General features: G+C 43.9%; 1 protein-coding gene across 1 annotated transcript in view; it reads right to left on the bottom strand.

Moving 5' to 3' along the window:
• COL23A1 (collagen type XXIII alpha 1 chain) overlaps nt 1-25671 on the bottom strand; it is a 353196-nt gene extending 327525 nt beyond the window's left edge. The window contains exon 1 of the mRNA XM_060006761.1: nt 25206-25671. Coding sequence (XP_059862744.1) covers nt 25206-25517 — 312 coding nt within the window. The 5' untranslated portion in view covers nt 25518-25671. The remainder of the gene's footprint in view (nt 1-25205) is intronic.
• Nucleotides 25672-27389: the final 1718 nt, after the last annotated feature.

Below are 27389 nucleotides of genomic sequence, written 5' to 3'. Positions count from 1 at the left end.
AGGGTGGAATGCAGGCTGAAACAAATTAATATAACTATATTAAGATTACGTGACATAACCTCACTGAAGGTAGTGGGGAAAAACATGTAACTGACCTAAGTCACTTTGCAAAATACTGTTTCAATTGAGAACTGTAAGGCTGAAGACCAAAGGAACTGTCCATAAATGCTATACTCTGATAGGTACAGTTGTTTCACACAGGGGTACAGGGTAGCAATTTTGAAATTACTATACATATATATTGGGGTTGAACAAGTGAGTAAATAAACTATGGGTAATGAGAGCCTGGTTTCTCACTGTCCGAGAAAGAAGTTATAAATAAGCAAAGGGGGAAGCTGGATTAGTCAGGGACATTACTATGAGGTCATGTTTATGTTATGCACACAGACAGATGCATACAGAAATAATTACAGTTATGTGAATATAGAGTGAATAATAACCCAAGCTGCCTGCAGAGAAGACCTACAGCCAATGACACCCTAGTAGCAGCAAGCACATTCAGCACCTAGATCTTGGTTTCTAAATACCATTCTCCAATAAAAAGAACCATGACTCCTTGGAGAAATGACTGATTCTAGAGTCAGGGCAGGAAAAATACAAGATAAGCCTAGAGTATCTTGCAGTGCCAGAAAATAAGGAAGTGCTTTAAAAAAGGGGGGCGGTACATCAAAGAAACAAAACCAAAGCAAAAGAATTCAGAATGGCAAAAGCTGGAGCAACTTAAGCAACAAAATAAATGATGTAGTATTGAATTATTATCCAAAGAATAAATTAAATATCCATGAGTCCATACTGATATAAATGATTAGATAAATAAATACATACATACATAAATAAATAGGGAAAAGAGACAAATCTTCCTTACAGAAGAATTCCAAGTAATTTATGTAGATACTTCCCTCTCCAGGAGGTGGAGCTAAATTCCCCTCTCCTTGAGTATGGCCTGGACTTACTTAGTGACCTACTTCCAAAATGTAGAGTAGGGAAAGGAAAACAGTAACTTTATAATGGAGAAATCTAGCAGATACCACTTTAATCAAGTGATCAAGGTTAATGTCACCAGTGATAGGTCATGTTGACATCATAGACCACTGACATGATGTCATGATAGTGTCAATCCACCTGAGTGGTATTCTTCCCAAACACTAGTAACCCAGTCTAATCATGAGAAACATCAGACTAGCCCAAATTCAGCAACATTCTACACAATACCTGACCAATATGTCTTAAAATTGTCAGTCATAAAACACAAGGAAAGACTAAGGAGGAGATATGACCAGTAAATACAATGTGGTCTCCTGGGTGGGATCCTGGAATAGGAAAAGGACATTAGAAGAAAAACTGGTGAGAAGATCTAAATAAAGTCTGTAGTTCACGTTAAAAAATGGATAGCAGAATTACAAAGTCATTTACCACTGATTAAGATATAACTTGTTATTTTATATAACAGATTATTCTTTTTTAAAAAGTTAAGGTCAAACTCACATAGCATAAAATTAACCATTTTAAAGTGAACAATTCAGTGGCCTTTAGGGGATTCATAATGTTGGGCAACCACCCCTTTCATGTAGTTCCCTCTATCTAGTTCCAACACATTACCATTACTCCAAAAGGAAATCCTGTACCCATCAAGCAATAGCTTCCCTTTCCTCCCTCCTCCTAGCCACCAATCTGCTTTCTGTCTCTATGGATTAACCTATTTTGGATATTTCATATAAAGAGAATCACACAGTATGTGACCTTTTGTGTCTGGTTTCTTTCACTTAGCAAAATGTTTTTGAGATTCATTCACTTTGAATCATGTGTCAGTATTTCATTCTTTTTTACGGCTTAATAGTACTACATTGTATGTACATACCACAATTTGTTTATCCATATATTCCTTGATGAACATGTGGGCTGTTTCCACCTTCTGGCTATTGTGAATAGTGCTGCTATGAACATAAGTGGACGTGCATGCATTGTTTTAATACCTGTTTTCAATTCTTTTGGGTATATACCTAGGAGTGGAATTGTTGAGTCATATGATAATTCCATATTTAACATTTTGAAGACCCACCAAAATTTTCCACAGTGGCTGAACCATTTGACATCCCCACCAGCAGTGTATGAGGGTTCCAATTTCTCTCCATCCTCACCAACAGATCCTAATGGATGTGAAGCTGTATCTCATTATGGGTTTGACTTGCATTTCCCTAATGACTAATGATGCTGAGCACCTTTTCATGTACTTGTTGACCATCTGTATATCTTGTTTGAAGAAATGTCTGTTCAAGCCCCTTGTCTATTTTTAAATTGGGTTGTTTGTCTATTTAAATTGGGTTGTTTGTCTATTTGTCTATTTGTTCATGAGCTCTTTTTTTGATGAGTTCTTTACATATTTGGATACTAAATCCTCATCAGATATATGATTTGCAAATATTTTCTCATATAATAGATCCATTCTCGATCAGAATTCTAACCACCTCCAACTGAGACACAATATGAGAGTGTGAAAATCGTCTTGAAAACTGGAGGTGACGGGAGTGGTCCATGGCTTCATGCTCGTCTTCACATTAGTCATTTTTTTTTCACATTAACCTTTATTGAAATCTTGCTAGATGAATAGTGGGTTATTATTACTCATGAATTTGACCTGGTTCTTTTTAGTTAATAGTAATTATATTCATTTTCCATTGTTGCATAACAGATTTCCACCAACTCAGCAGTTTAAAATAACACAAATTTACTATCCTATGGTATTTGTGATCGGAAGTCTAGACACAGATGAACTTGGTTCTCTGCTCAGGCTCTCATGAGGCTAAAGTCAATGTGTCATCTGCGGGTTTCTAGAGCTCTGGGTCCTCTTTCAAACCCATGTGGTTCCTGTGGTCTGAGGCCCCCATTCTCTTTCTAACTGCTGGCCAGAGGTCATTCACAGTTCCTTGCCATGTGGTCCCCTCCACACACCCTCTCATGCTTCAAGGAAGGGTCCAGTCTTTTTAAGGACTCACCTAATTAAGTCAGGCCCACCAAGGATAAGCTTTTTAACGTAACTCAATCATAGGTTGAGTAACTCAATCATATCATCATAATCACAAGTTCTGCCTACACTCATGAGGAGGGAGTTATACAAAGTGTGTACAGCAAGGGGTGGTAATCTTGGGAGCGATCTTAGAATTCCACCTGCCAGAGTATTGTATCACAGTTAATTTTTTACTTTTGACAAATGTACTATGGTTATGTACATATGTACATAATATGTTTCTATACAACTAAAATTATTCGAAAAAATTTAAAAGGCTACATCATGGATTTCAACTTTCAGGCAAGACGGAGTAGCAACGACTAGATTTACATAGGTACATAGGTAGAATATGTTTCTATAAATCTAAAATTATTACCCTAAATTTAAAAGGTCACATTATGGTTTTCTACTTCCAGGCAAGAGGGAGTAGTAATGACTAGATTTACTCTCCTGCCCAAAACAATATCAAAAACCGAAACAAAAATAGAAATCCCACAAATAAGATATATGAAGCAATGGTTTTGAAGATATAGGGATCAAGCAAGGAAAGAGATTGATCCTCAGAGACACAGAAAACGATTACTCTGGCTTCCTGCCTGGGGGGAGTTTCCAGGATGTGGCACAGGGAGAGGAAATACAGGTGGAACCTGGCAACTGTGAGTGCAGGGATGCCAAGGTAGTTAGAGTTTGCAGAGCAGAGGATCTGGTAGGTGAGAGCTGCACACAGAGAACCATGGAGACCTTTAAGGGTCCTCACGGGGTATTCCACAGAGGGTTGATCAGCACGTGTGTGAAGAAACAACCTGAAGCCAGGGAAAGGATTAGAGGGAACAGTGCCCAGCTCTCACACAGGGCTGGGAAGAGCATCTGTTCAGACACTGAGCAGGGTACCAAGAAGGGTCCTGCCTCAGTGGTAGGGAATAATCAACCCTATGCTAAATATAGCTCTGATTCCAGCTAATGGATCTTAAAAACAAGATCCAAAAGGATCAAACTATTACAAGTAACATCTATGACATAACAAAGCTCATGAATATTGATAGAAATATAAAAATATCCAGCACCCAAAGAGGTAAAATTCATAAATGTCTGGCATATAATCAGAAATTACCAGCAGGAAAATAGACCCCATAATGGGCAGAAAAATCAATTAATTGAAAATGACCCACAACTGCCACAGGTGTTAGAATTAGCACACAAGGACCTTAAAACAAGAAATATAACTGCATAGTGTATGTTCAAAAGGTTAAGTAAAGAGAGCAAAGATATTAAATGACCTGAACTGAAATTCTAGAGATGAAAGCTATCATGTCTGAGATGGAAAACAGGGTAGAAAGGATTAATGGAAGATTAAACATTGCAGAGGAAAAGATTAGTAAACAGCAACAGAAACTATCCAAAATGAACACAGAGGGAAATTATTATTTTAAAAAGAAAGCATGTCAGTGAACTTTGGGATTCAAGTGGCCTAATACGTGTGTAATTGCAGTCCCAAGGAAGAGGAGAAAAAGAGCAGAACAGAAAAAAATATTTGAAGAAGAAATGGCCAAGAAGTTTTTCAAATTTTGATGAAAACTATAAACTCACAGATTAAAGACTCTTAATGAAACTTAAGCAAAATAAACACGAAGAAAACTACACCAAGCCATATCATAATTGAATTGCTTAAAACCAGGGATAAAGAGAAAATCTTAAAAGCGGCCAAAGAAAAAAGACATTATATGAACAAATGAAACTCGCATATACTGCTGATAGGAATGTAAAATGATACAATGTTTTTGAACAATGGTTTGGTAGTTTCTTAAAAAGTTAATCACGATCCCGCGTGCCGCGGAGCGGCTGGGCCTGTGAGCTGTGGCCGCTGGGCCTGCACGTCTGGAGGCTGTGCTCCGCAGCGGGAGAGGGCACAACAGTGAGAGGCCCATGTAACGCAAAAAAAAAAAAAAAAGTTAATCACACATCTATCAGATGGTCAACCATTCCATTCCAAAGTATTATACCCAAGAGAAATGAAAGTATATTCCATACAAAGACTTCTACATGAATGTTCATGGATGTTTATTTGTAACAGCCTCAAACTAGAAATAACCCAAATATCCATTAACAGGTGAATGGATAAACAAATTGTGGTATAGCCATATAATAATACTCGGTACTGAAAAAGAATGAACTAACAATGTATGCAAAAGAATCAAAGAAACTCTCAGTAATTATACTGAGTGAAGGAAACCAGGCTCCCCTCCCCCAACAAAAAATACATACTGTGTGATTCCATTCCTACAAAAATCTTAAAAAAAGGAAAGCTAATTAATTGTGTAGAAATCAGCAATACTTGCATGGCAGGTGGGAAAGAATGGAAGGGAGAGAATTCAAGGGGGAAAGAGGAAAGTTTTGAGGGTCATGGACATGTTCATCTGTGGGGATTTCACAGGTGTACACTTATGTCAAAATGTAGCAAATTACACATTTCAAATATGTGGAGTTCAGTGCACTTCACGTATAACCTAACAAAAGCCAAAGGACAAGGGCACCCAGGTCCTGGCTCCCACAGGCTTGGCCGGCTGGTGGGGCAGGTATCCTGGGCTTGGGAAGCATCAGTTCACCACCCTGAGCCTCAGCTTCCACCTCGGTGTCAGGTAAACGTCACAGCAGAGCCAGCTGAAGACAACCAGTGAGAACAGCTAGCCCAAACCAGGCATCTGGCAGGAGCTCAGAAACTTTTCTCTTAGGAATGTGGGTTTAATCAGTGACTCCCATTGGCATGCTGAGTGACTCTCTTCTAAACCACATCGGCAAACATTTCCTTAAAGGTCCCTGTTCAGTCCCAAAATACAGAAGTGTGTTTTGAAAGGTTTGGTCTGCAAACAAAATGCAAGTCTTCAGTAATCGTTAATTCATGTTCCCATTCATTATTTTTCAAGGACGCACACATGACTTCCCATCAGAACCCGCTTTCTAAGGTTCATCACACTGGCCTGACAGAAAGAAATCCCATCAACAGCCATGGGAGGGGAATGAACAGTTTCCATCATGGCTTCTTTTTTTTTTAGCCATACAGAGTGGCTTGTGGGATCTTAGTTCCCCAACCAGGGATTGAACCCGAGCCCTCAGCAGTGAGAGTGTAGAGTCCTAACCACTGGACTGCCAGGGAATTCCCTCCATCGTGGCTTCCGACATGTTGAGGAGAGCCCTCAGGCTGCTCCCATGTGTGGCCTCCAAGCCTCCTCCATGCCACAGCCCAGCTGCCATGTCAGGCCTGCTTGAATCCCCACACTGGGCTCCAACTGTTCCTGCTGGCGCCTGCCCTCTTCATCCTGCCCACAGTGAACGTCTGGAGTTTCCCTGATGTGTCAAGTCTGATTAGATGGTGGTATGGGCTGAATCGTGTCCCCCACCAAAATTCATGTGTTGTAGTCCTAACCCCTGATCCTTCAGAATGTGGCTGTATTTGGAATAGGGTTTTTAAAGAGGTAATTAAGTTAAAGTGAGGTCATTAGAGTGGGCCCTAATCCAATATGACTGGTGTCCTATTAAAAAGAGGAGATTCAGACGCATATACACACAGAAGGAAGACCATGTGAGGACACCAGGAGAAGATGGCCATCTGCAAGCCGAGGAGAGAGGCCTCAGGAGGAACCAACCTGCTGACACCTAGATTTTGGACTTCTAGCCTTTAGAATTACGAGAAAAGAAACATCTGTTGTTTAAGCCACCCTGACTGTGGTACTTTGTTAGGGCAGCACCAGCACACTGACACAGATGGGGTCCCTCAGACACCCCGACCCCAACCCCATGCCTCCTTCAGATTCCTCACCATCCCCAAGTGAACTGAATTGAGAGAAGGCTGAATGGACCTGGGGCCTTGATGCCAGGCAGACTGAGAAGTTTTCACCTTACCGGCCCACAGGTGATGAGAGGCACTGAGGGTTGATGGGGTGAGGAGAGGGACACAGCGCTGAGAATATTTAGGAAGATGAGTGAGAAGAATGCGCAGTGGCCAGACCTGCCTATGGCATGGACTCAGAGAGGCAGCGCTAACTGAACAAAAGCCCAGGAAGAGATCATCAGCAGAACCAGGACCGGCTGGGCTGAGTTATACTATGGTACTTCTTCCAGCTCAACTCATTCAAGGCCACGCCTAAGGTGTGAGCTTCATCATGGGAGCCGGAAGGAGGAGGAACTGTCCCCAGGAAGGACCTGGCACTGATGTTAGCAGTCCTGACAGCCCCGAAGCTAGGATTAGCCAAGTGGGGAGTGGTTAAGGAGAGAACTCCTGGCCCCTCACTGTCCGGGGCAGTCCTGGGAAGGGGCCTTACTCCATCCTCACAGAAAAGCAGTGAAGCAGACACCATCACCCTTTTTCCAGAGGAGGAAGTTGAGGCTTGGAAAGCCAACTGATTTGTCCCAGGACACAGTGGCCAGTTTAGAGGCAGCTCCAGGCTCAAACCCAGGTCTCCCAGATCTGGAGCAACAGCATGAGCTGTGCCAGGCCCAGTCAGGGGGTCTTCAAGGTGGGACAACTTCTGTGGGGAGGCAAGAGGTCAGGCTGGTCTCACCCTTCCTGCTTCCTTCCCAGCTCCTGTGTGCACATAAGTGTGCATATGTGCATGCACACACCCATACACACCCCCACACATGCACACACTTATATTCATATACATACTTAGACACATATGTGCACTCACATATATATACACACTCACATACAGGCAGCATGCTCACATGTGTGCACACTTGCTCTCACACGCATACACACCCACACGCATGCACACTCTTGCGCTCTCCCAGCCCTCGCAATGGCTCACCCTCACACACACATACTCTAATCCCATTGCCATGTGAACTTGTCCTTCGTTTGTCTGAACCACAAGATGGATCTGAAAACAAGATGCTGTAGATGATAACAGCCCATATATCACACAAAAAGGCACAGTTAAATAAATGGACAGACCCTGGTTTTTGTGTGATGATCCTCCTTGGAGGCCCAAGTTAAGTAGATTTTATTTAAATTGTCTTCTGAAAACACCAGAATTCTTTCTAACTACTTTATGATTTGTTTCACAACATAAAGTTGGAAGCAAATTCTGTTTTAAAAGTTCATATTACCCATTGGAAGGCACTTTCCCCACCCAAGGTTTTGTGGCTACATCAGAAAAATAAAGGTTTTCTCATTTACCAATATGAACAGAAGCAGATGTGTGTGAGGCCTCCAATTCATTAGTTTAATCATGAGCATTTGGGAGTATTTGTGCTATATTGCATAACCACAAAAACAGACTAACATTAATTAAAGCAAATTTATTGGCTGTTTGAAAAATCCATATAATAATTTTCATGAATAATTAGATTTTTATTTTGGTCAAAACTGAAATTTTTTATTTAAGTGGAAAATCTCATTCTGCTCAAATGAGAGACTGAAAAAACATGGCTATGAAGCTAATGCAGTCTTTGTCTTTCTTCAACAACCAAGCCACATTTCTCTATCATTGACTCAGAGACTGGACATGTGTTAATACCTTTTTCGCTTCTGTATGGCCTTAACAGGATGGCAGAACCCCAGTGGTAAAAAGATCTTAAGATCATCCTTGTAACCACAGGACTTCCTATCCAATTAGCAAACAGAGACATTCCTTCTGGATTCAGTCTAAGAAGAATTCCAACAAGAAGAACGATTTTCAGGATGTGTACGATGCACTGAGCTCTTCGGACATATCAACTTGTTTAATCCCCACAGAAACTTTATAAGGCAAGTACTATAATCCCATTTAACAGATGAGCAAACTGAGGTTTGGAAAAACAGCAATTTACCTGAAGCTACACAGCTGAGAAATGACAGAGCTGGGATGTGAACCCAGTTCTGCTTAAAGCTAAAGTCTTCCCCACCACCCTCCACATTGGACACCTGTGGAGGATGTCCACACTGGCAGAAAAAGCTGCCACTGCTCCAAGCTCAAGTATTGTTTCCATGGGGGGCTGCTGTGAGGCTGCAGAAAGGGCTCAAAGCTAGGAGTCAGGTCACCCAGGCTCAGGCGCACGCTGCCACCTGGGGCTGGTCACTGTCACTTCTGGGAGGGTGAAGCCTATCTCTCAGGGGTTGGGATGGGGCTGTTAAGAAACACCACAAGGAAGAATACGTGACCCTTCTGTCCAGGGCGGGCACTTGGGAGGCCCTCAACTGTTTCCCCTGTAGTCTCCAGGAGTACAGTGACATGGCTTTCTTTAAAACTATATCTGCAAGGAATTCCCTGGTGGTCCAGTGGTTAGGACTCCGCACTTTCACTGCCAAGCACCCGGATTCAATTCCTGGTTGGGGAATTAAGATCCCACATGCCATGCAGTGCAAAAAATAATAATAATACATAAAATAAAATCTGGTAGGGGAGACATAATATATTTTTTTAAAAAACTGTATCTGCAAACTTATTTTTTCTTCCAATGGTTGGTGCTTAGTACTGAAATATGTTTCCAGACATGATGAAGGGATGTTTTCTAAGTGTCTGTGTCAACAATTAAAGATTAATCCTGATCCTACACATGGAGAAAATCGATTGGGGAGGAGCTGGAGGTCGTGTGTGGCCTACAGAGAAGTTTACCGAACAGAGTTACATTTGCTCACAGAATTAGAAGTCGCAGCACAGACCAAGTGCAGTGCCCGGTACTGCAAAACACTACTCAAGGAGGGTTCTGCACCAAACCAACAAATGAGCCTAATTCTGAGATGAAATCTTCAGAGTTCTTCCAAATCTTACTTTAAGACTTCTTTATCATTTGCTTTTGCTTTTGCTTTCAAAAACAGCAACAGACCCAACTGAAATGAAAGTTCAACCAAAAGGCAGATTGAATCCACTTTTCCCATCATAAAACTTGAAGCATGATTTCACAGTGGTGCAACAGTTTTGGAATTCCACAGGAGGATGAACATGTATGTCATGGACAAACTTGGATGGTCCAAAATCAAGACAAAAAACAAAGCCCTAAAAATGATCCTCTTTAGGCAGGTCCTCTACATCATAAAAAATAACAGAAGTAAGAAACTTTCCCCATAAAACCATCAGCTGTCTGTGCCAACGAAGATGTGGAGAGGCCTAGATGCCGTGTTGACAGAGGGATGCAGATTCCACTGATGGAACCCTATGTGGTCATGAAACATGACCATAAAGACTGCAGCACCTGGAAAAATGTGTTTGATAAAAGGTTGGAATATACAGAAGCAAGGTGTAAATGGTGTGTGCACTTAGGTACACATAAATCTGTCCATCCATATAAGAATTGGAAGGGATCGTGCAAAATGTTAAATGTCCTTGTTTTAGAGTGATGGGATTATCAATAACATTAATCATGTTAAATCGACATACATCTTGGTTATTTCAAGTTTAAAAAGGGAGGAAGGGGAAGGGTTGCCAAGCAGGTGTGCTATTTCCCAACATTGGGTCTAACATCCTAAAGGAGGTGGCCACAGTCCAGGAGTGGGAGCTGGGGAGCTGCTGAGCAAAGAGAAAAGGGTTTGAAAGAACTCTGTCTCCCACCAACACCTAACAATGCCTAGTGGGGGGCAGGGGTCCGAATAATTAAGGCAAAAGGGGGAAATGTGTAGAAATCTGTGGTGAAGGAGAGGTCTCCCTGAAGGTGTAGGATTACACCAAAGGCCTTTGGGACCCTGACACTGAAGAATAGCAGGATCTAGTGCTCAGAGCTCACCCTGGGCTGTACAAGCTACTCTGTCCAGCCCTCCCTTCTCTTCCTGAATCACCCTGGCCCCTCCCCACAGGCTGAGCAGTGCTCTAAGCCCTGCCTCATGCATAGAGAACTGAGGCTCTGGACCAGCCTGGGCCACACAGCCAACAGGTGGTGGCTGCTACAGACTGAATCATTGAGCCCCCCACCCCCCTGTAATGGGATTAGGTGATGGGGGCTTTCACAGGTGATTAGGACATGAGAGTAGAGCCCTCATAAATGGGATTAGTGTTCTTATAAAAGAGACCCCAGAGAGTTCCCTCAACCCTTCTGTCTGCCATGAGAGGATACAGGGAGAAGACCGCCTATGAACCAGGAAGCGGGTCTACACCAGACACCAAATCTGCTGGTGCCTTGATCTTGGACTTCCTAGCCTCCACAACTGTGAGAAATAAATATCTGTTGTTTAAGCCACCCAGTCTGTGGTATTTTGTAACAGCAGCTTGAACAGACTAAAGACAGTGGCCTTCTGATTCCTTGTCCAGAGCGCTTCCTCTTCAAACACAGGTCCCTCAAGGCCACCCTGACACACAGCACCAGGCAAAGCTGGGCAACCTCCTGGCCTCACTGCTCCAGGTCACTGGGACTCAGGGCACCCCAACAGATTCCTCAACCAGTCCGGAGAGGAGCCTCCTTTTGCATGAGTACACTCCTATGGGGAGAACACTCCCTGGGAAGCAGATGAAAATGGGCTGAAGGGGGACTTCCCTGGCAGTCCAGTGGTTAAGACTTCGCCTTCCAATGCAGGGGGTATGGGTTCTATCCCTGGTGGGGGAGCTAAGATACTATATGCCCCACAGCCAAAAAACCAAAACATAAAGTAGAAGCAATATTGTAACAAATTCAATAAAGACTTAAAAAAAAAAAGAAAAGAAAGTGGGCCGAGGAAGGTGGGCCCCAGGAGCAGGCGGCCCTGACTGCCCTCGGGTGGACATGAAACTCATATAAAGGGTGGAGAGAACACACCTGTCCTTATCACTCCTCCTTCCAAGGCCTCCTGCTGACCTGAGGGAGCTCAGGCCTGGCCTGTGTGCCTGGAACAGGTCATGGCCTCCCTCTTAGTGACATTTCTCCCTTGTAAAACAAGGACAATAACCTCTGTCTTCCACGATTCATGATGCTGTTGTGGGAAAGTTTTAAGATTTTAAGTTATCCTATAACTTGTTAAGCTCACATTTTGTGAGCACATTATATTCAGAGAGAAATACAGATTTTGATCCTACAGATAAACCCAAATTTATCAATATACATAAACACCTGCAGAACAAACACCTACCAACCTACTGCCTAGCCCATTAGATCAGAAATCCTTTAGCTGGATTTCAAGCCATTGAGGAAGAATTTCTCCAGAATGTGGCTCCAGTTTATTGCCCAAGCCTCTCTCTTGTTATTCCTTGGATGGTCATCTACTTGGTTTTACCAGCCCCCTGTCTTCTTTCCCTTCTAATAACAACACTCCAAATTGTCCTTTGGGGACCATCCTCCACTCCTGGTCCTTTCAGCTCCAGTGGGGTACACACAGATGTGCACAGGTGCACAGAACCTCCCCCCACCACAGAGATCAGAGATGCTGCCTGGCTCATCTCAGTGACTGGTGCAGGTAATCCATATTGACCACTGGAGTGAATCAGTGGGACTATTGGGAAAGAGAAACTCTAATGCTGAGGACATGGACCTGGAGCTGCTGACAGTTGCCCTGTCACTTCATGGGAAAGAGTGAGGGCATCCTTGACAAATATGGAGCCAACACAAAGAAACACAAAATCAAGGCACCTCTAGCTGTGCCTGAGCAGACATTTCCCTGGACATTTCGGTTAAATTCCCTTTTTAATTAAGCCAATCTGAGCTGGGGTCCTGTCACATTGCTATTTGAAAGTATAAGGATCCAAAGGCAACTAGAAAGGTGGAATCTAATGAGATGATGCTCAATGAAGGTAAAAGAGACACCCTGCTCTGGGGACCATGATTCTTCCATGATCTCTGGAAGGGGATTTGGAGGCCACAGTGAGATATGGCTGTTGAAAAAGCCAAGGGGGCCTATGGCTGGGATTGGGGTGAGGAGGGGGAGCAGAGCTGCCTAGGCACACCTGATGGGTATAGGGCACCACACATGTTTTCAGGTATACTGATCTCCTTGGTCCTCAGAGTGGCTGGGCCAGTTCCCTCCAGCCCGAGCAGCCTCTTCCACTTACTGCAGGGTGATGTGCAGGTGTCGTTTTTTGTGTATGCCACGATGTGGAAAGAGTTGGAAAGCAGGACCCTAAGTGCCATCGCCAATAAGGAGGCCACTCCAGTCAGTCACTTTGGGATCAGAACAGCATGCACTTAAGGGTTAAAGACCACAAACTACAAAGCATGGGACTGAGCCAGAGAGAACCCCAAATGCATCAACCTTGCCTTTGACTACTATGGCTAGATGCAGGGCTGGAGAGCAGGACCCTGAGGGAAACAGAAATTTTGCAGCTGGAGAGTGTTCCCAAAGTGTGGAGCAGTGAAGGGGGTATGGTCATGAAAACTGTGGCAGGACAATGGATGACTTCCCCCTCCCTCCACCCCCGCCCTGTCCTCCTCTAGGGTAACATTCTAGGGCACCCATTTGACACTGTTAGTTGCTCCCCAATAGCCATTCCTAGGCTCACAAAGCTACAATTTTGTTCCACTGACAACATGCCCAGACTCAGAGGATTCACCAAGCTTGGCCAAAGCCTCCTGTGGCAACCCCAACACTCTTGACAGGATGATGGTGATCACTGGCCCTGGTTCTGGCTGGTGGCTATAAGGAAAGTTCCCTAACTCAAATAAAAAAGAAAGCCTCTCAAGAAGATAGCTTTTTCTTGCCCTCTTCCCTTCTACCTTGGCTATTCTTGTGTGAAGACATGTGCTTGGAGCTGCAGCAGCCATCTTGTGACCATGAGGAAAGACCAAGAGAATGGCAGCACTGTGTCTGTGTCGAGGCATCAGGAGGACCTAGATCCGTGCGCGGCGCTGCTTCGGCCAGCCTGAGCCCCAGAGTCAGCTCCCCTTGCTTGCCCAGCGCCCCAAGGCCACTCCCAGGGCTCACGATACACCAGAAATACATCTACACGTGGAACAACTCCTACAGAACACCTACTGAACGCTGGCAGAAGACCTCAGACCTCCCAAAAGGCAAGAAACTCCTCACGTACCTGGGTAGGGCAAAAGAAAAAAGAATAAACAGAGACAAAAGAATAGGGACGGGACCTGCACAAGCGGGAGGGAGCTGTGAAGGAGGAAAAGTTTCCACACACTAGGAAGCCCCTTTGCGGGCGGAGACTGCGGGTGGCGGAGGGGGAAAGCTTCGGAGCCGCGGAGGAGGGCACAGCAACACGGATGCGGAGAGCAAAGCGGAGAGATTCCCGCACAGAGGATCGGTGCCGACCGGCACTCACCAGCCCGAGAGGCTTGTCTGCTCACCCGCCGGGGCGGGCGGGGCTGGGAGCTGAGGCTCTGGCTTCGGTCGGAGCGCAGGGAGAGGACTGGGGTTGGAGGCGTGAACACAGCCTGCAGGGGGTTAGTGCACCACGGGAAAAGTCTGGACCTGCCGAAGAGGCAAGAGACTTTTTCTTCCCTCTATGTTTCCTGGTGCGTGAGGAGAGGCGATTAAGAACGCTGCTTAAAAGAGCTCCAGAGACGGGCCCGAGCCGCGGCTAAAAGCGCGGACCCCAGAGACGGGCATGAGACGCTAAGGCTGCTGCTGCCACCACCAAGAAGCCCGTGTGCGAGCACAGGTCACTATCCACACCTCCCTTCCGGGGAGCCTGTGCAGCCCGCCACTGCCAGGGTCCCGGGATCCAGGGACAACTTCCCCGGGAGAACGCACGGCGCGCCTCAGGCTGGTGCAACGTCCCGGCGGCCTCTGCTGCAACAAGCTCGCCCCGCATCCGCACCCCTCCCTCCCCCCGCCCTGAGTGAGCCAGAGGCTCCGAAGCAGCTGCTCCTTTAACCCCGTCCTGTCTGAGCGAAGAACAGACGCCCTCCTGCGACCTACACGCAGAGGCGGGGCCAAATCCAAAGCTGAGCCCCTGGGAGCTGTGAGAAAAAAGAAGAGAAAGGGAAATCTCTCCCAGCAGCCTCAAAAGCAGCGGATTAAAGCTCCACAATCAACTTGATGTACTCTGCATCTGTGGAATACATGAATAGCCAACGAATCATCCCAAATTGAGGAGGTGGCCTTTGAGAGCAAAATTTATTATTTTTTCCCCTTTTCCTCTTTTTGTGAGTGTGTATGTGTATGCTTCTATGCGAGATTTTCTCTGTATACATTTGCTTTCACCATTTGTACTAGGGTTCTATCCGTCCGTTTTTTGTGTGTGTGTGTGTTTTTTTACTTAAAAATTTTTTTCTTAATAATTATTTTTTATTTTAGTAACTTTATTTTATCTTATTTTGTTTTATTTTCTTTCTTTCTTTCTTTCTCTCTTTCTTTCTTTCTTTCTCTCCCTTTTATTCTGAGCCGTGTGGATGAAAGGCTCTTGGTGCTGCAGCCAGCAGTCAGTGCTGTGCCTCTGAGGTGGGAGAGCCAACTTCAGGACACTGGTCCACAAGAGACCTCCCAGCTCTACATACTATCAAATGGAGAAAATCTCCCAGAGATCTCCATCTCAACACCAGCACCCAGACTCACTCAATGACCAGCAAGCTACAGTGCTGGACACTCTATGCCAAACAACTAGAAAGACAGGAACACAACCCACCCATTAGCAGAGAGGCTGCCTAAAATCATAATAAGTCCACAGACACCCCAAAACACACCACCAGACGTGGACCTGCCCATCAGAAAGACAAGATCCAGCCTCATCCACCAGAACACAGGCACTAGTCCCCTCCACCAGGAAGCCTACACAACCCACTGAACCAAATTTAGCCACTGGGGACAGACACCAAAAACAACGGGAACTACGAACCTGCAGCCTGCAAAAAGGAGACCCCAAACACAGTAAGATAAGCAAAATGAGAAGACAGAAAAACAAACAGCAGATGAAGGAGCAAGATAAAAAACCACCAGACCTATCAAATGAAGAGGAAATAGGCAGTCTACCTGAAAAAGAATTCAGAATAATGATAGTAAAGATGATCCAAAATCTTGGAAATAGAATAGACAAAATGCAAGAAACATTTAACAAGGACCTAGAAGAACTAAAGATGAAACAAGCAACAATGAACACAATAAATGAAATTAAAAATACTCTAGATGGGATCAATAGCAGAATAACTGAGGCAGAAGAACGGATAAGTGACCTGGGGGATAAAATAGTGGAAATAACTACTGCAGGGCAGAATAAAGAAAAAAGAATGAAAAGAACTGAGGACAGTCTCAGAGACCTCTGGTACAACATTAAACGCACCAACATTCGAATTATAGGGGTTCCAGAAAAAGAAGAGAAAAAGAAAGGGACTGAGAAAATATTTGAAGAGATTATAGTTGAAAACTTCCCTAATATGGGAAAGGAAATACTTAATCAAGTCCAGGAAGCACAGAGAGTCCCATACAGGATAAATCCAAGGAGAAACATGCCAAGACACATATTAATCAAACTGTCAAAAATTAAATACAAAGAAAACATATTAAAATAAGCAAGGGAAAAACAACAAATAACACACAAGGGAATCCCCATAAGGTTAACAGCTGATCTTTCAGCAGAAACTCTGCAAGCCAGAAGGGACTGGCAGGACATATTTAAAGTGATGAAGGAGAAAAACCTACAACCAAGATTACTCTACCCAGCAAGGATCTCATTCAGATTTGATAGAGAAATTAAAACCTTTACAGACAAGCAAAAGCTGAAAGAGTTCAGCACCACCAAACCACCTTTACAACAAATGCTAAAGGATATTCTCTAGGCAAGAAACACAAGGGAAGGAAAAGACCTATAATAACAAACCCAAAACAATTAAGAAAATGGGAATAGGAACATACATATTGATAATTACCTTAAATGTAAATGGATTAAATGCTCCCACCAAAAGACACAGACTGGCTGAATGGATACAAAAACAAGACCCATATATATGCTGTCTACAAGAGACCCACTTCAGACTCAGAGACACATACAGACTGAAAGTGAGGGGATGGAAAAAGATATTCCATGCAAATGGAAACCAAAAGAAAGCTGCAGTAGCAATTCTCATATCAGACAAAATAGACTTTAAAATAATGACTATTCAAAGAGACAAAGAAGGACACTACATAATGATCAAGGGATCGATCCAAGAAGAAGATATAACAATTGTAAATATGCACCCAACATAGGAGCACCTCAATACATAAGGCAAATACTAACAGCCATAAAAGGGGAAATCGACAGTAACACATTCATAGTAGGGGACTTTAAGACCCCACTTTCACCAATGGACAGATCATCCAAAATGAAAATAAATAAGGAAACACAAGCTTTAAATGATACATTAAACAAGATGGACTTACTTGATATTTATAGGACATTCCATCCCAAAACAACAGAATACACATTTTTCTCAAGTGCTCATGGAACATTCTCCAGGATAGATCATATCTTGGGACACAAATCAAGCCTTGGTAAATTTAACAAAATTGAAATTGTATCAAGTATCTTTTCCGACCACAACGCTGTGAGACTAGATATCAATTACAGGCAAAGATCTGTAAAAAATACAAACACATGAAGGCTAAACAATACACTACTTAATAACGAAGTGATCACTGAAGAAATCAAAGAGGAAATTAAAAAATACCTAGAAACAAATGACAATGGAGACACAACGACTCAAAACCTATGGGATGCAGCAAAAGCAGTTCTAAGAGGGAAGTTTATAGTAATACAATCCTACCTTAAGAAACAGGAAACATCTCGAATAAACAACCTAACCTTGCACCTAAAGCAATTAGAGAAAGAAGAACAAAAAAAACCCCAAAGTTAGCCGAAGGAAAGAAATCATAAAAATCAGATCAGAAATAAATGAAAAAGAAATGAAGGAAACGATAGCAAAGATCAATAAAACTAAAAGCTGGTTCTTTGAGAAGATAAACAAAATTGATAAACCATTAGCCAGACTCATCAAGAAAAAAAGAGAGAAGACTCAAATCAATAGAACTAGAATGAAAAAGGAGAAGTAACAACTGACACTGCAGAAATACAAAAGATCATGAGAGAATACTACAAGCAACTCTATGCCAATAAAATGGACAAACTGGAAGAAATGGACAAATTCTTGGAAACGCACAACGTGCCAAGACTGAATCAGGAAGAAATAGAAAATATGAACAAACCAATCACAAGCAAGGAAATTGAAACTGTGATTAAAAATCTTCCAAACAAACAAAACCCCAGGATCAGTTGGCTTCACAGGCGAATTCTATGAAACATTTAGAGAAGAGCTAACACCTATCCTTCTCAAACTCTTCCAAAATATAGCAGAGGGAGGAACACTCCCAAATTCATTCTACGAGGCCACCATGACCCTGATACCAAAACCAGACAAGGATGTCACAAAGAAAGAAAACTACAGGCCAATATCACTGATGAACATAGATGCAAAAATACTAGCAAACAGAATCCAACAGCACATTTAAAGGATCATACACCATGATCAAGTGGGGTTTATTCCAGGAATGCAAAGATTCTTCAATATATGCAAATCAGTGTGATAAACCATATTAACAAATTGAAGGAGAAAAACCATATGATCATCTCAATAGATGCAGAGAAAGCTTTTGACAAAATTCAACACCCATTTATGATAAAGACCCTGCAGAAAGTAGGCATAGAGGGAACTTTCCTCAACATAATAAAGGCCATATATGCCAAGCCCACAGCCAACATCATCCTCAATGGTGAAAAACTGAAAGCATTTCCTCTAAGATCAGGAACAAGACAAGGTTGCCCACTCTCACCACTCTTATTCAACATAGTTTTGGAAGTTTTAGCCACAGCAATCAGAGAAGAAAAGGAATAAAAGGAATCCAAATCGGAAAAGAAGAAGTAAAGCTGTCACTGCTTGCAGATGAAATGATACTATACAAAGAGAATGCTAAAGATGCTACCAGACAACTACTAGAGCTAATCAATGAATCTGGTAAAGTAGCAGGATACAAAATTAATGCACAGAAATCTCTGGCATTCCTATATACTAATGACGAAAAATATGAAAGTGAAATCAAGAAAACACTCCCATTTACCACTGCAACAAAAAGAATAAAACATCTAGGAATAAACCTACCTAAGGAGACAAAAGACCTGTAGGCAGAAAATTATAAGACACTGATGAAAGAAATCAAAGATGATACAAATAGATGGAGAGATATACCATGTTCTTGGATTGGAAGAATGAACATTGTGAAAATGACTCTACTACCCAAAGCAATCTACAGATTCAATGCAATCCCTATCAAACTACCACTGGCATTTTTCACAGAACTAGAACAAAAAATTTCACAATTTGTATGGAAACACAAAAGACCCCGAATAGCCAAAGCAATCTTGAGAACGAAAAACGCAGCTGGAGGAATCAGGCTCCCTGACTTCAGACTATACTACAAAGCTACAGTAATCAAGACAGTATGGTACTGGCACAAAAACAGAAAGATAGATCAATGGAACAGGATAGAAAGCCTAGAGATAAACCCACGCACATATGGTCACCTTATCTTTGATAAAGGAGGCAGGAATGTACAGTGGAGAAAGGACAGCCTCTTCAATAAGTGGTGCTGGGAAAACTGGACAGGTACATGTAAAAGTATGAAATTAGATCATTCCCTAACAGCATACACAAAAATAAGCTCAAAATGGATTAAAGACCTAAATGTAAGGCCAGAAACTATCAAACTCTTAGAGGAAAACATAGGCAGAACACTCTATGACATAAATCACAGCAAGATCCTTTCTGACCCACCTCCTAGAGAAATGGAAATAAAAACAAAAATAAACAAATGGGACCTAAAGAAACTTCAAAGATTTTGCACAGCAAAGGAAACCATAAACAAGACCAAAAGACAACCCTCAGAATGGGAGAAAATATTTGCAAATGAAGCAACTGACAAAGGATTAATTTCCAAAATTTACAAGCAGCTCATGCAGCTCAATAACAAAAAAACAAACAAACCAATCCAAAAATGGGCAGAAAATCTAAATAGACATTTCTCCAAAGAAGATATACAGACTGCCAACAAACACATGAAAGAATGCTAACATCATTAATCATTAGAGAAATGCAAATCAAAACTACAATGAGATATTATCTCACACCAGTCAAAATGGCCATCATCAAAAAATCTAGAAACAATAAATGCTGGAGAGTATGTGGAGAAAAGGGAACACTCTTGCATTGCTGGTGGGAATGTGAATTGGTATAGCCACTATGGAGAACAGTATGGAGTTTCCTTAAAAAACTACAAATAGAACTACCATATGACCCAGCAATCCCACTACTGGGCATATACCCTGAGAAAACCATAATTCAAAAAGAGTCATGTACCAAAATGTTCATTGCAGCTCTGTTTACAATAGCCCGGAGATGGAAACAACCTAAGTGCCCATCATCGGATGAATGGATAAAGAAGATGTGGCACATATATACAATGGAATATTACTCAGCCATAAAAAGAAACAAAATTGAGCTATTTGTAATGAGGTGGACAGACCTAGAGTCTGTCATACAGAGCGAAATAAGTCAGAAAGAGAAAGACAAATACCGTATGCTAACAGATATATATGGCATTTAAGAAAAAAAAATATCATGAAGAACCTAGGGGTAAGACAGTAATAAAGACACAGACGTACTAGAGAACGGACTTGAGGATATGGGGAGGGGGAAGGGTGAGCTGTGACAAAGCAAGAGAGAGGCATGGACATATATACACTACCAAACGTAAGGTAGATAGCTAGTGGGAAGCAGCCACATAGCACAGGGAGATCAGCTCGGTGCTTTGTGACCCTCTGGAGGGGTGGGATAGGGAGGGTGGGAGGGAGGGAGACGCAAGAGGGAAGAGATATGGGAACATATGTATATGTATAACTGATTCACTTTGTTATAAAGCAGAAACTAACACACCATTGTAAAGCAATTATACCCCAATAAAGATGTTAAAAAATAAAATAAAATAAAACAAATGTCATGATGCTCTCAAACAAAGGCATAACTTGATATATGAGAAATAAAATGCACAATCCAAGGGCAAAAAAAAAACAAAAGACACAGACCTACTAGAGAATGGACTTGAGGATATGGGGAGCGGGAAGGGTAAGCTGTGACAAAGTGAGAGAGAGGCATGGACATATATACATTACCAAATGTAAAATAGATAGCTAGTGGGAAGCAGCCGCATGGCACAGGGAGATCAGCTCGGTGCTTTGTGACCACCTGGATGGGTGGGATAGGGAGGGTGGGAGGGAGGGAGACGCAAGAGGGAGGAGATGGGAACATATGTATATGTATAACTGATTCACTTTGTTATAAAGCAGAAACTAACACACCATTGTAAAGCAATTATACTCCAATAAAGATGTAAAAAAAAAAAAGAAAGTAAATGTAAAGTTGTGAGAGAAAATAAAAATAAAGTGACAGGGAAAACAAAACAAAAAAAAAGAGAATGGCAGAGAATGACCTGGCACCCAGTCATGGCCAAGTCATTGAACTAACCCAGGACCTGCAGGCTGACTTCCAGGATTCTCAGGTTATGCAAAATAATTCAATGACTGTACTGTTTAAGGAATCACACTTGGGGATTTTGGTACTCACCATCAAAAGACTTACTGACCAACACTTTCCTCTACATTATCTTATTTGCTCATCAGTACACAGGTAGTTGTGACCATCGTATTAGGGAAGAGGAAGTTGGAGCTCAGGAAGTTGAAGAGGTTAGATGCCAGGACTAGTAAATAGTGGGACTGAAACCCCATTTATCATCTACCCGTCTCTGCCTGCTGGTCTAAATTCATTCAGCTTTCAGATCCTCGAACTTCAGGAGCACTGCTGCAAATCTTCAAAGCTAATGTGTAAAAGTCCAATTCAACAATTCCAAAATATATCTGTGAAAGGAATGCCCCAACAGTCGGCTCATTCTAAACATGCTGCTATTATTATAAAGCTCTCCTAAACTTCTGCAAAAAAAACAAGGAAAAAAAAAAGAGTGGAGAAATAAAGTGAGCATGCCAGGAAGTAACTGTAAACTTTTTTGGTTTGGGAGCCAGGAAATGTCAAGGAAACAAATGTAGCTATGATTTATACTCCATCTCCAGTTGTGCTATGGGACTCAAAAATTGCCATTTTTATTAAAGCATACACCTTAGAGCAGTCCTGATAAGTGACAAGCTGCCACAGAGGCCAAAAAAAGCTACATTTGATTCCTGATTTGGGTTTTATGGTACCTTAGTCAATATATATAGTTGATGGTAGGGAAGGAAAGGGCTTGAATTTTACCCTGAGTCTCTGGGCTTTTCTTGTTTTCAAACTGATTGGTCTGGAGAATGGAAGACCAACAGCCAACAATAAATCCATTGTAAGCTGAAAATAGTTTCCTCTGAATACAACTAAATATTTCTTTAATCCTTGCATTAAAGTTTTTACTGTGGTATAGCAGCTATTTTATTTACTCTAAAATTTAAGCTTTTGTAGTACTGTAACTATAGGTATAACTAATGGGGGGGTTGATTACCGAGGCAAGCTCTTTAAAGCACTTTAAAAGCATAATAATCATATGCTTGTTTTGCATTTATATTTTTGGGTCATACTGAAGATACTATTGTTAATGACTCTTGCTCAAAAATCTTGCTTTTATTTTCTGAAAACCATTTCTTTATTTTGTACCATGGGAAGGGTCTTTAATAATCATGAGTTATCATGAATATTCCTTTTTTGTAGCTTCTATATCTACATTATCAGGCACATCAGCCAGTCCCAAAGAAGTTATTTCACAGTTCTGTTCCCAAGGGAACAAAGACAGTGGGTCCAATATTAACAGTGGCTTCTGTTGGCTTATTTTTTATTTTTTTCTGACATTAAAGTTGTGTATGGTTGGCAAGGATTTCTATTCTCTGAAAACAAGCTTGTTGGTAAAAGGACAAGCTGCAGGCATCCTCACATACACAGCTACTTCAGCACAGGCTGAAAGGATGCTTCACTGCGAACAAATTAGAACTGAAAAACATGTTCAAGTACAAAGGTTCTTTCTTTAAGAGATTTTCAGTTCATTATTTATTTGTCCTTCATATCAAATAGTTTTTCTAAATTATCTTCACATCTATTTAAACCCAATTACCAACTCCCACTATGCACCTCCCATGAGTCCCCTCATCTCAGCCAGGGACTCTCAGGGTCACTGGCCAGGCCATGTACATTTCCCATCCAGTGACATTTGTGAGAAGAATGGCTAGGAGCAGGAACAGACTGGTGCCCTGGGAAAGAGATGCCTTTTCACAGGGACACTGAAACAGTCAGAAGCTGAACCCCAACTGCATTCATAGTGTGGCATCTCAGATGCTCCAAGTAGAGACTCCTCAACACCAAACTTGGTTAGCTAGTAGCACAAGCATTAGGATGTGTCCTCTGCTAATGATGAAGCCTGCAGAATGGTATAGCAAATTTCAAGTGGCAATCCCAGGATTTGAAATTTTCCCTTCCCCTTACTAATGAAGAGGAAAGAAGTGGGGGAGGTGGCGTGGGGGGGGGTGGTATGGAGAGAGAGAGAGAGAGAAACAGAGAGGGAGAGAGAGGGGGAATACTCTGCCCAATAACTCCTTGGAAGCAGGATGAAGCCTCCTATGATCTGTATAGTTCAGGACTCGAATCTCAGCAGTGGCTGCTTTCCCAGCACTCTCCTCCCTATTAGAATGGACACAATTTGCAAGTTTCTTCTAAAAGGTTTTACTGGGATTTCTGATTTACTCAATCAAAGCTTGCAGTTTATTTTTTATTAAGTAAAAGGGGCCCCCCATTCGAAAGAACAGCCACAGTTATAGCACTAACAGGTAGAAATTTTACTGGCCCTCCATAAATCAATTCAATACCCTTGTCTCTAAGGATTTGCCAAAAGGTAATGGGCTGCAATTATGAAACCATCACCAGGAGTTGCCAGCAGAGATTTCTAAAGCCTGCAGGCACTTTCAAGAGGAACATAGGAAATCATTTCATGAAGCAGCAATTTTGCCCAAAACCAAGTTAGAAGAGATGTAACACTGGCTTAAATTAAAGTGACTAAGAAATAGGTATGGTGAACACAGAGGCATGGTACAGTTTTCTCCCATTCACCTTAAAGAATCCAAATTAACTAAAAAATGGATACACAGCTACATTAATAAAGATCACAGCTGGGCACAGTTCAGGGGAAATGGTAGTAACAGCCCTGCCCATCTTCTCCTCTACCTTGAAACACTGTGGTGCTATTCATACTACAGTTGAGGATGCCCTTTTGGGGAATATGCTTGTGATCTTGGGGTAGCTGCCTTTCCTAGGAAGAAGAGGATGGCTCAGGCAAGGGAGGCCAGCACAAGCAGGGGCGCTCTGGCCAGTCTACCACCACTGTTCTATGGGGAGGTGCCCTGCTGGAGGTTTTGATCAGCATGATGGGTGAGAGATTTGAAGTCTCACATGTGGCTCCTGCTTTGAAGACACATAGCAGCAACCTTAACAGAAGTGTCAGAGAGTCTCATATGATGCTTCCAGCAAGGAAACTCAGCATCTGCTGTGTCCACAATGCCCAGGTGGCATCGCCTAGGTGGCGTCGACCGAATCCAGAATCTGTACTTTTTGGCCCGGACTGTTTTTTATTCCCCTCACCCTGCCAAGCTGATGTTGGCACCCCCTCAGGTCTGGGTTGCCCTGGGTGAGCGCTGAGCCCAAGCAGCCCCAGGCACAGCACAGCATCTCCAAGATGGAGCTGTTCTGAAACACTTTCCTGAGGGGCCGGAGGGTGGACAGCGCAGGCTGGATTAACCATGCCCCTCCAAGGGCCCCGGCCAGGGTCTGACTGAGGTTTCCTGCCACCAGGAAACCTCCGGTCTGCTGGGAGCCCCACACCTCTGCAGGTATATCAGCGTTGGGAACAGTAGCTGCTACCAGTGACAGAAGTCACCACACACTTCCCGCAAAAGCTTCTTCATTATCCTGGCACAGGTAGGAAGGCAGGCGCTTAACGCAGGCGGGAAGCCACCGGTCCGAGCGCAAACACCCGTGGAGACCCGCCCCCAGATCTGTTATTTCAAAGTTCTCAGTCTTTCCTCTTCCTCCCCCTGCTCGTCCCCGAAACAGCACTTCTAGGTTGTTTTTCACGCAGGCCGACCCTGAGGCTGGAGCGGGAACAGCAGGACCCCTCGGCCGCCAGCACCCCAGCCTCCCTCAGCACCCCACCCCACCCCCGGCCCCGCGCAGGCTGCTCGGACGGACTCGGGCGCTCACGGCTGGCGAGCGACCTTTCGTCACCGCAACGGCTCCCGGCGCACGGACACTCCCAGCCCTGCGCTCGGCGACTTACCTCGCGCAGCAGGCGCTCCAGTTGCGGCTCGGCCCAGGCGACCAGGGTGTCCGGCGACCCCGCGCGCCACAGCAGCTCCCGCTCTTCCTCGAGCGCCGCCACCCGGCCCTGCAGCGCGGCCGCCTGGACGCCCAGCAGCAGGCAGGCGGCCGCCGAGCCGGCGGAAAGCAGCAGGCACAGCGCGCTCACCGCCCAGGCCCCGGCTGCCGTCGCGGGACGCCCCGCGCCGCCGCCGCCGCCGCCGCCGCCGCCGCCGCCGCCCGTCCGGCAGCCCTTACGCGCGTCGCCGCCGGCGCCCTGGCCTGGACTCATGGTGTGCTCGTCGCAGGTGGACTCTCAGAGGGGACGGTGCACAGAGCCGGGGTCGCTGGCTGAGCGTGCTGGAGCGTGCTGGAGAGCCCGAGGCACGAGGTCGGCCCGGCGCGGGGCTTGGCCTCCAGGCAGCAGCGGACCGCGGCGCACGCCCCCTTCCCTGCAGCCAGCTCCTCCACAGCGGCCACTTTGGGCAGTTTCCTCTATGCAAATAGACCCTGCCAGAAAAGGAGCCGGGACCCACCCAGGGGAGGAGCGGCCAGGCCTGCCCCGCGCGGCGAGGGGGCGGGGGCGGGGGCGGAAACGGAGCTGGCTAGCCCCACAGCGCGTACCTGGCTGACCCCGCGCGCAGCACGCACCTCCGCCCTCACCTGGACGCCAGGCTGCACCCTGGACGCCGGGCTGCACCCACTCCCGCGCATGCACCTCTGCGACTCCTCAGCCCGAGTTCCAGCTGCGATCCCAAGAGGTCTGTGGTGCACCCAGAGACTCAGAGCGCCTTCTGCAGCCTACCCCTGGCTGCGGCATCATTCATTTGTTGGGAAAATTCCCCTCGACTTGTAAATTAACCTGACACTTTGAAGTGTCAGAAGTTTTGAAGTACGAAACTTCAAACCCTGTGGAAAACTTAGTGAATCCTTTCTAGATGGTGCCCTAGCGCCGCTTGGTGGTGGAAAGCGACCTCTTGTGCATTCATACGCAGTCAGGGTCGGGATTGAGCCTAGTAGAAGGATGCCTCTTAGAATATTTAATACTCTCACCATTTATTATGTGCCAGACAGGCGGTGCTGGAAACAAATTGTAAGACCTTGTTCCTGACCTAGAGAATTCTTTCATTTGAGAAAATTTAGGCTTTAACAAATGCAAAAGATAGGGAAAAAGAACTCCAACTTTTGATGAGCTGATGGCTTAATTCTGTACTGGAAACACAACTTGGCCAAAAATAATCATCTAGTATGCACCACATTTAACCTATACTGCTATTCTGATGCAAATGTACACCACAGGGTTAAAGTAGGAAAGCCTGAATGAGAATCAAATGGCCGGAACAGTCTTTTTCAAGAAAGGGGGGCAAGGCTGGAAGTCAAGCACATTCTCTGCTGGCTCAGATTCCTACCAGGCATATTGTATCCTAAAATGGGTCCCACATAACTCTCCCACTAACTCCAGTAATAATCAAATAAAAACAACAGACTTGCTTGGACCTTTGTAATTTGGGCAAATCCACAGCCGGTTTTGAAAAAAAGACCTGTTATATCTTCCCACCCTCTGGGTATCTTTGGATTTATTAGCGTCTTTGGACAGCTCTTAACACTGTTGAGGACTTTCAGCTGACATATTCCTCCTTAATCCCTTAATTTGGAGGGGAAAATTACCTCCAAGATTGGAATAAAACAAGTGGTTGGCATCTCACCTCTGCAACTTTGTAGCTGTGACCTTAGGTAACTTGGGGTCACAGTTAAGTGGTTATACAGAGATAGGTCTTGCTAAGATCTAGCATATGCCCAATAAGTAGTTTGAAAAGTACTTGCTCAGCAAACTGGATTGTCTTCTTTGAAAAGAGGCCAACACCATATTACAAGTTGGCACATCATTCTTGCTACAAACACATAGGCAAATTGCCCATCACCTGCATGTATTGTTCACCATATTCCAGAAGCTTCTGTGTATTAAACAAGCCAAGCTCATTGGTCTCTTTGGCCTTTGCCCTTGCCTACAGCCTCACTATCTGGAATATCCTGCTCTCAGATCTTTGAGCAAGCTCCTCCTTCAGGTCAAGGTCCCAGGTCCTCAAACCTCACTATCTCCAAAAGACCTGTCCAATCTAAGGAGGCTTCACTCGCAGTCCTCAGAAGGATTACTCAGGAAGAT

This window comes from Delphinus delphis, chromosome 3 (genome assembly GCF_949987515.2).
Source record: "Delphinus delphis chromosome 3, mDelDel1.2, whole genome shotgun sequence".
Classification (NCBI taxonomy): Eukaryota; Metazoa; Chordata; class Mammalia; order Artiodactyla; family Delphinidae; genus Delphinus; species Delphinus delphis.
The sequence above is the reverse complement of the archived record's forward strand: the minus strand, read 5'-3'. Positions and strand labels throughout refer to the sequence as shown.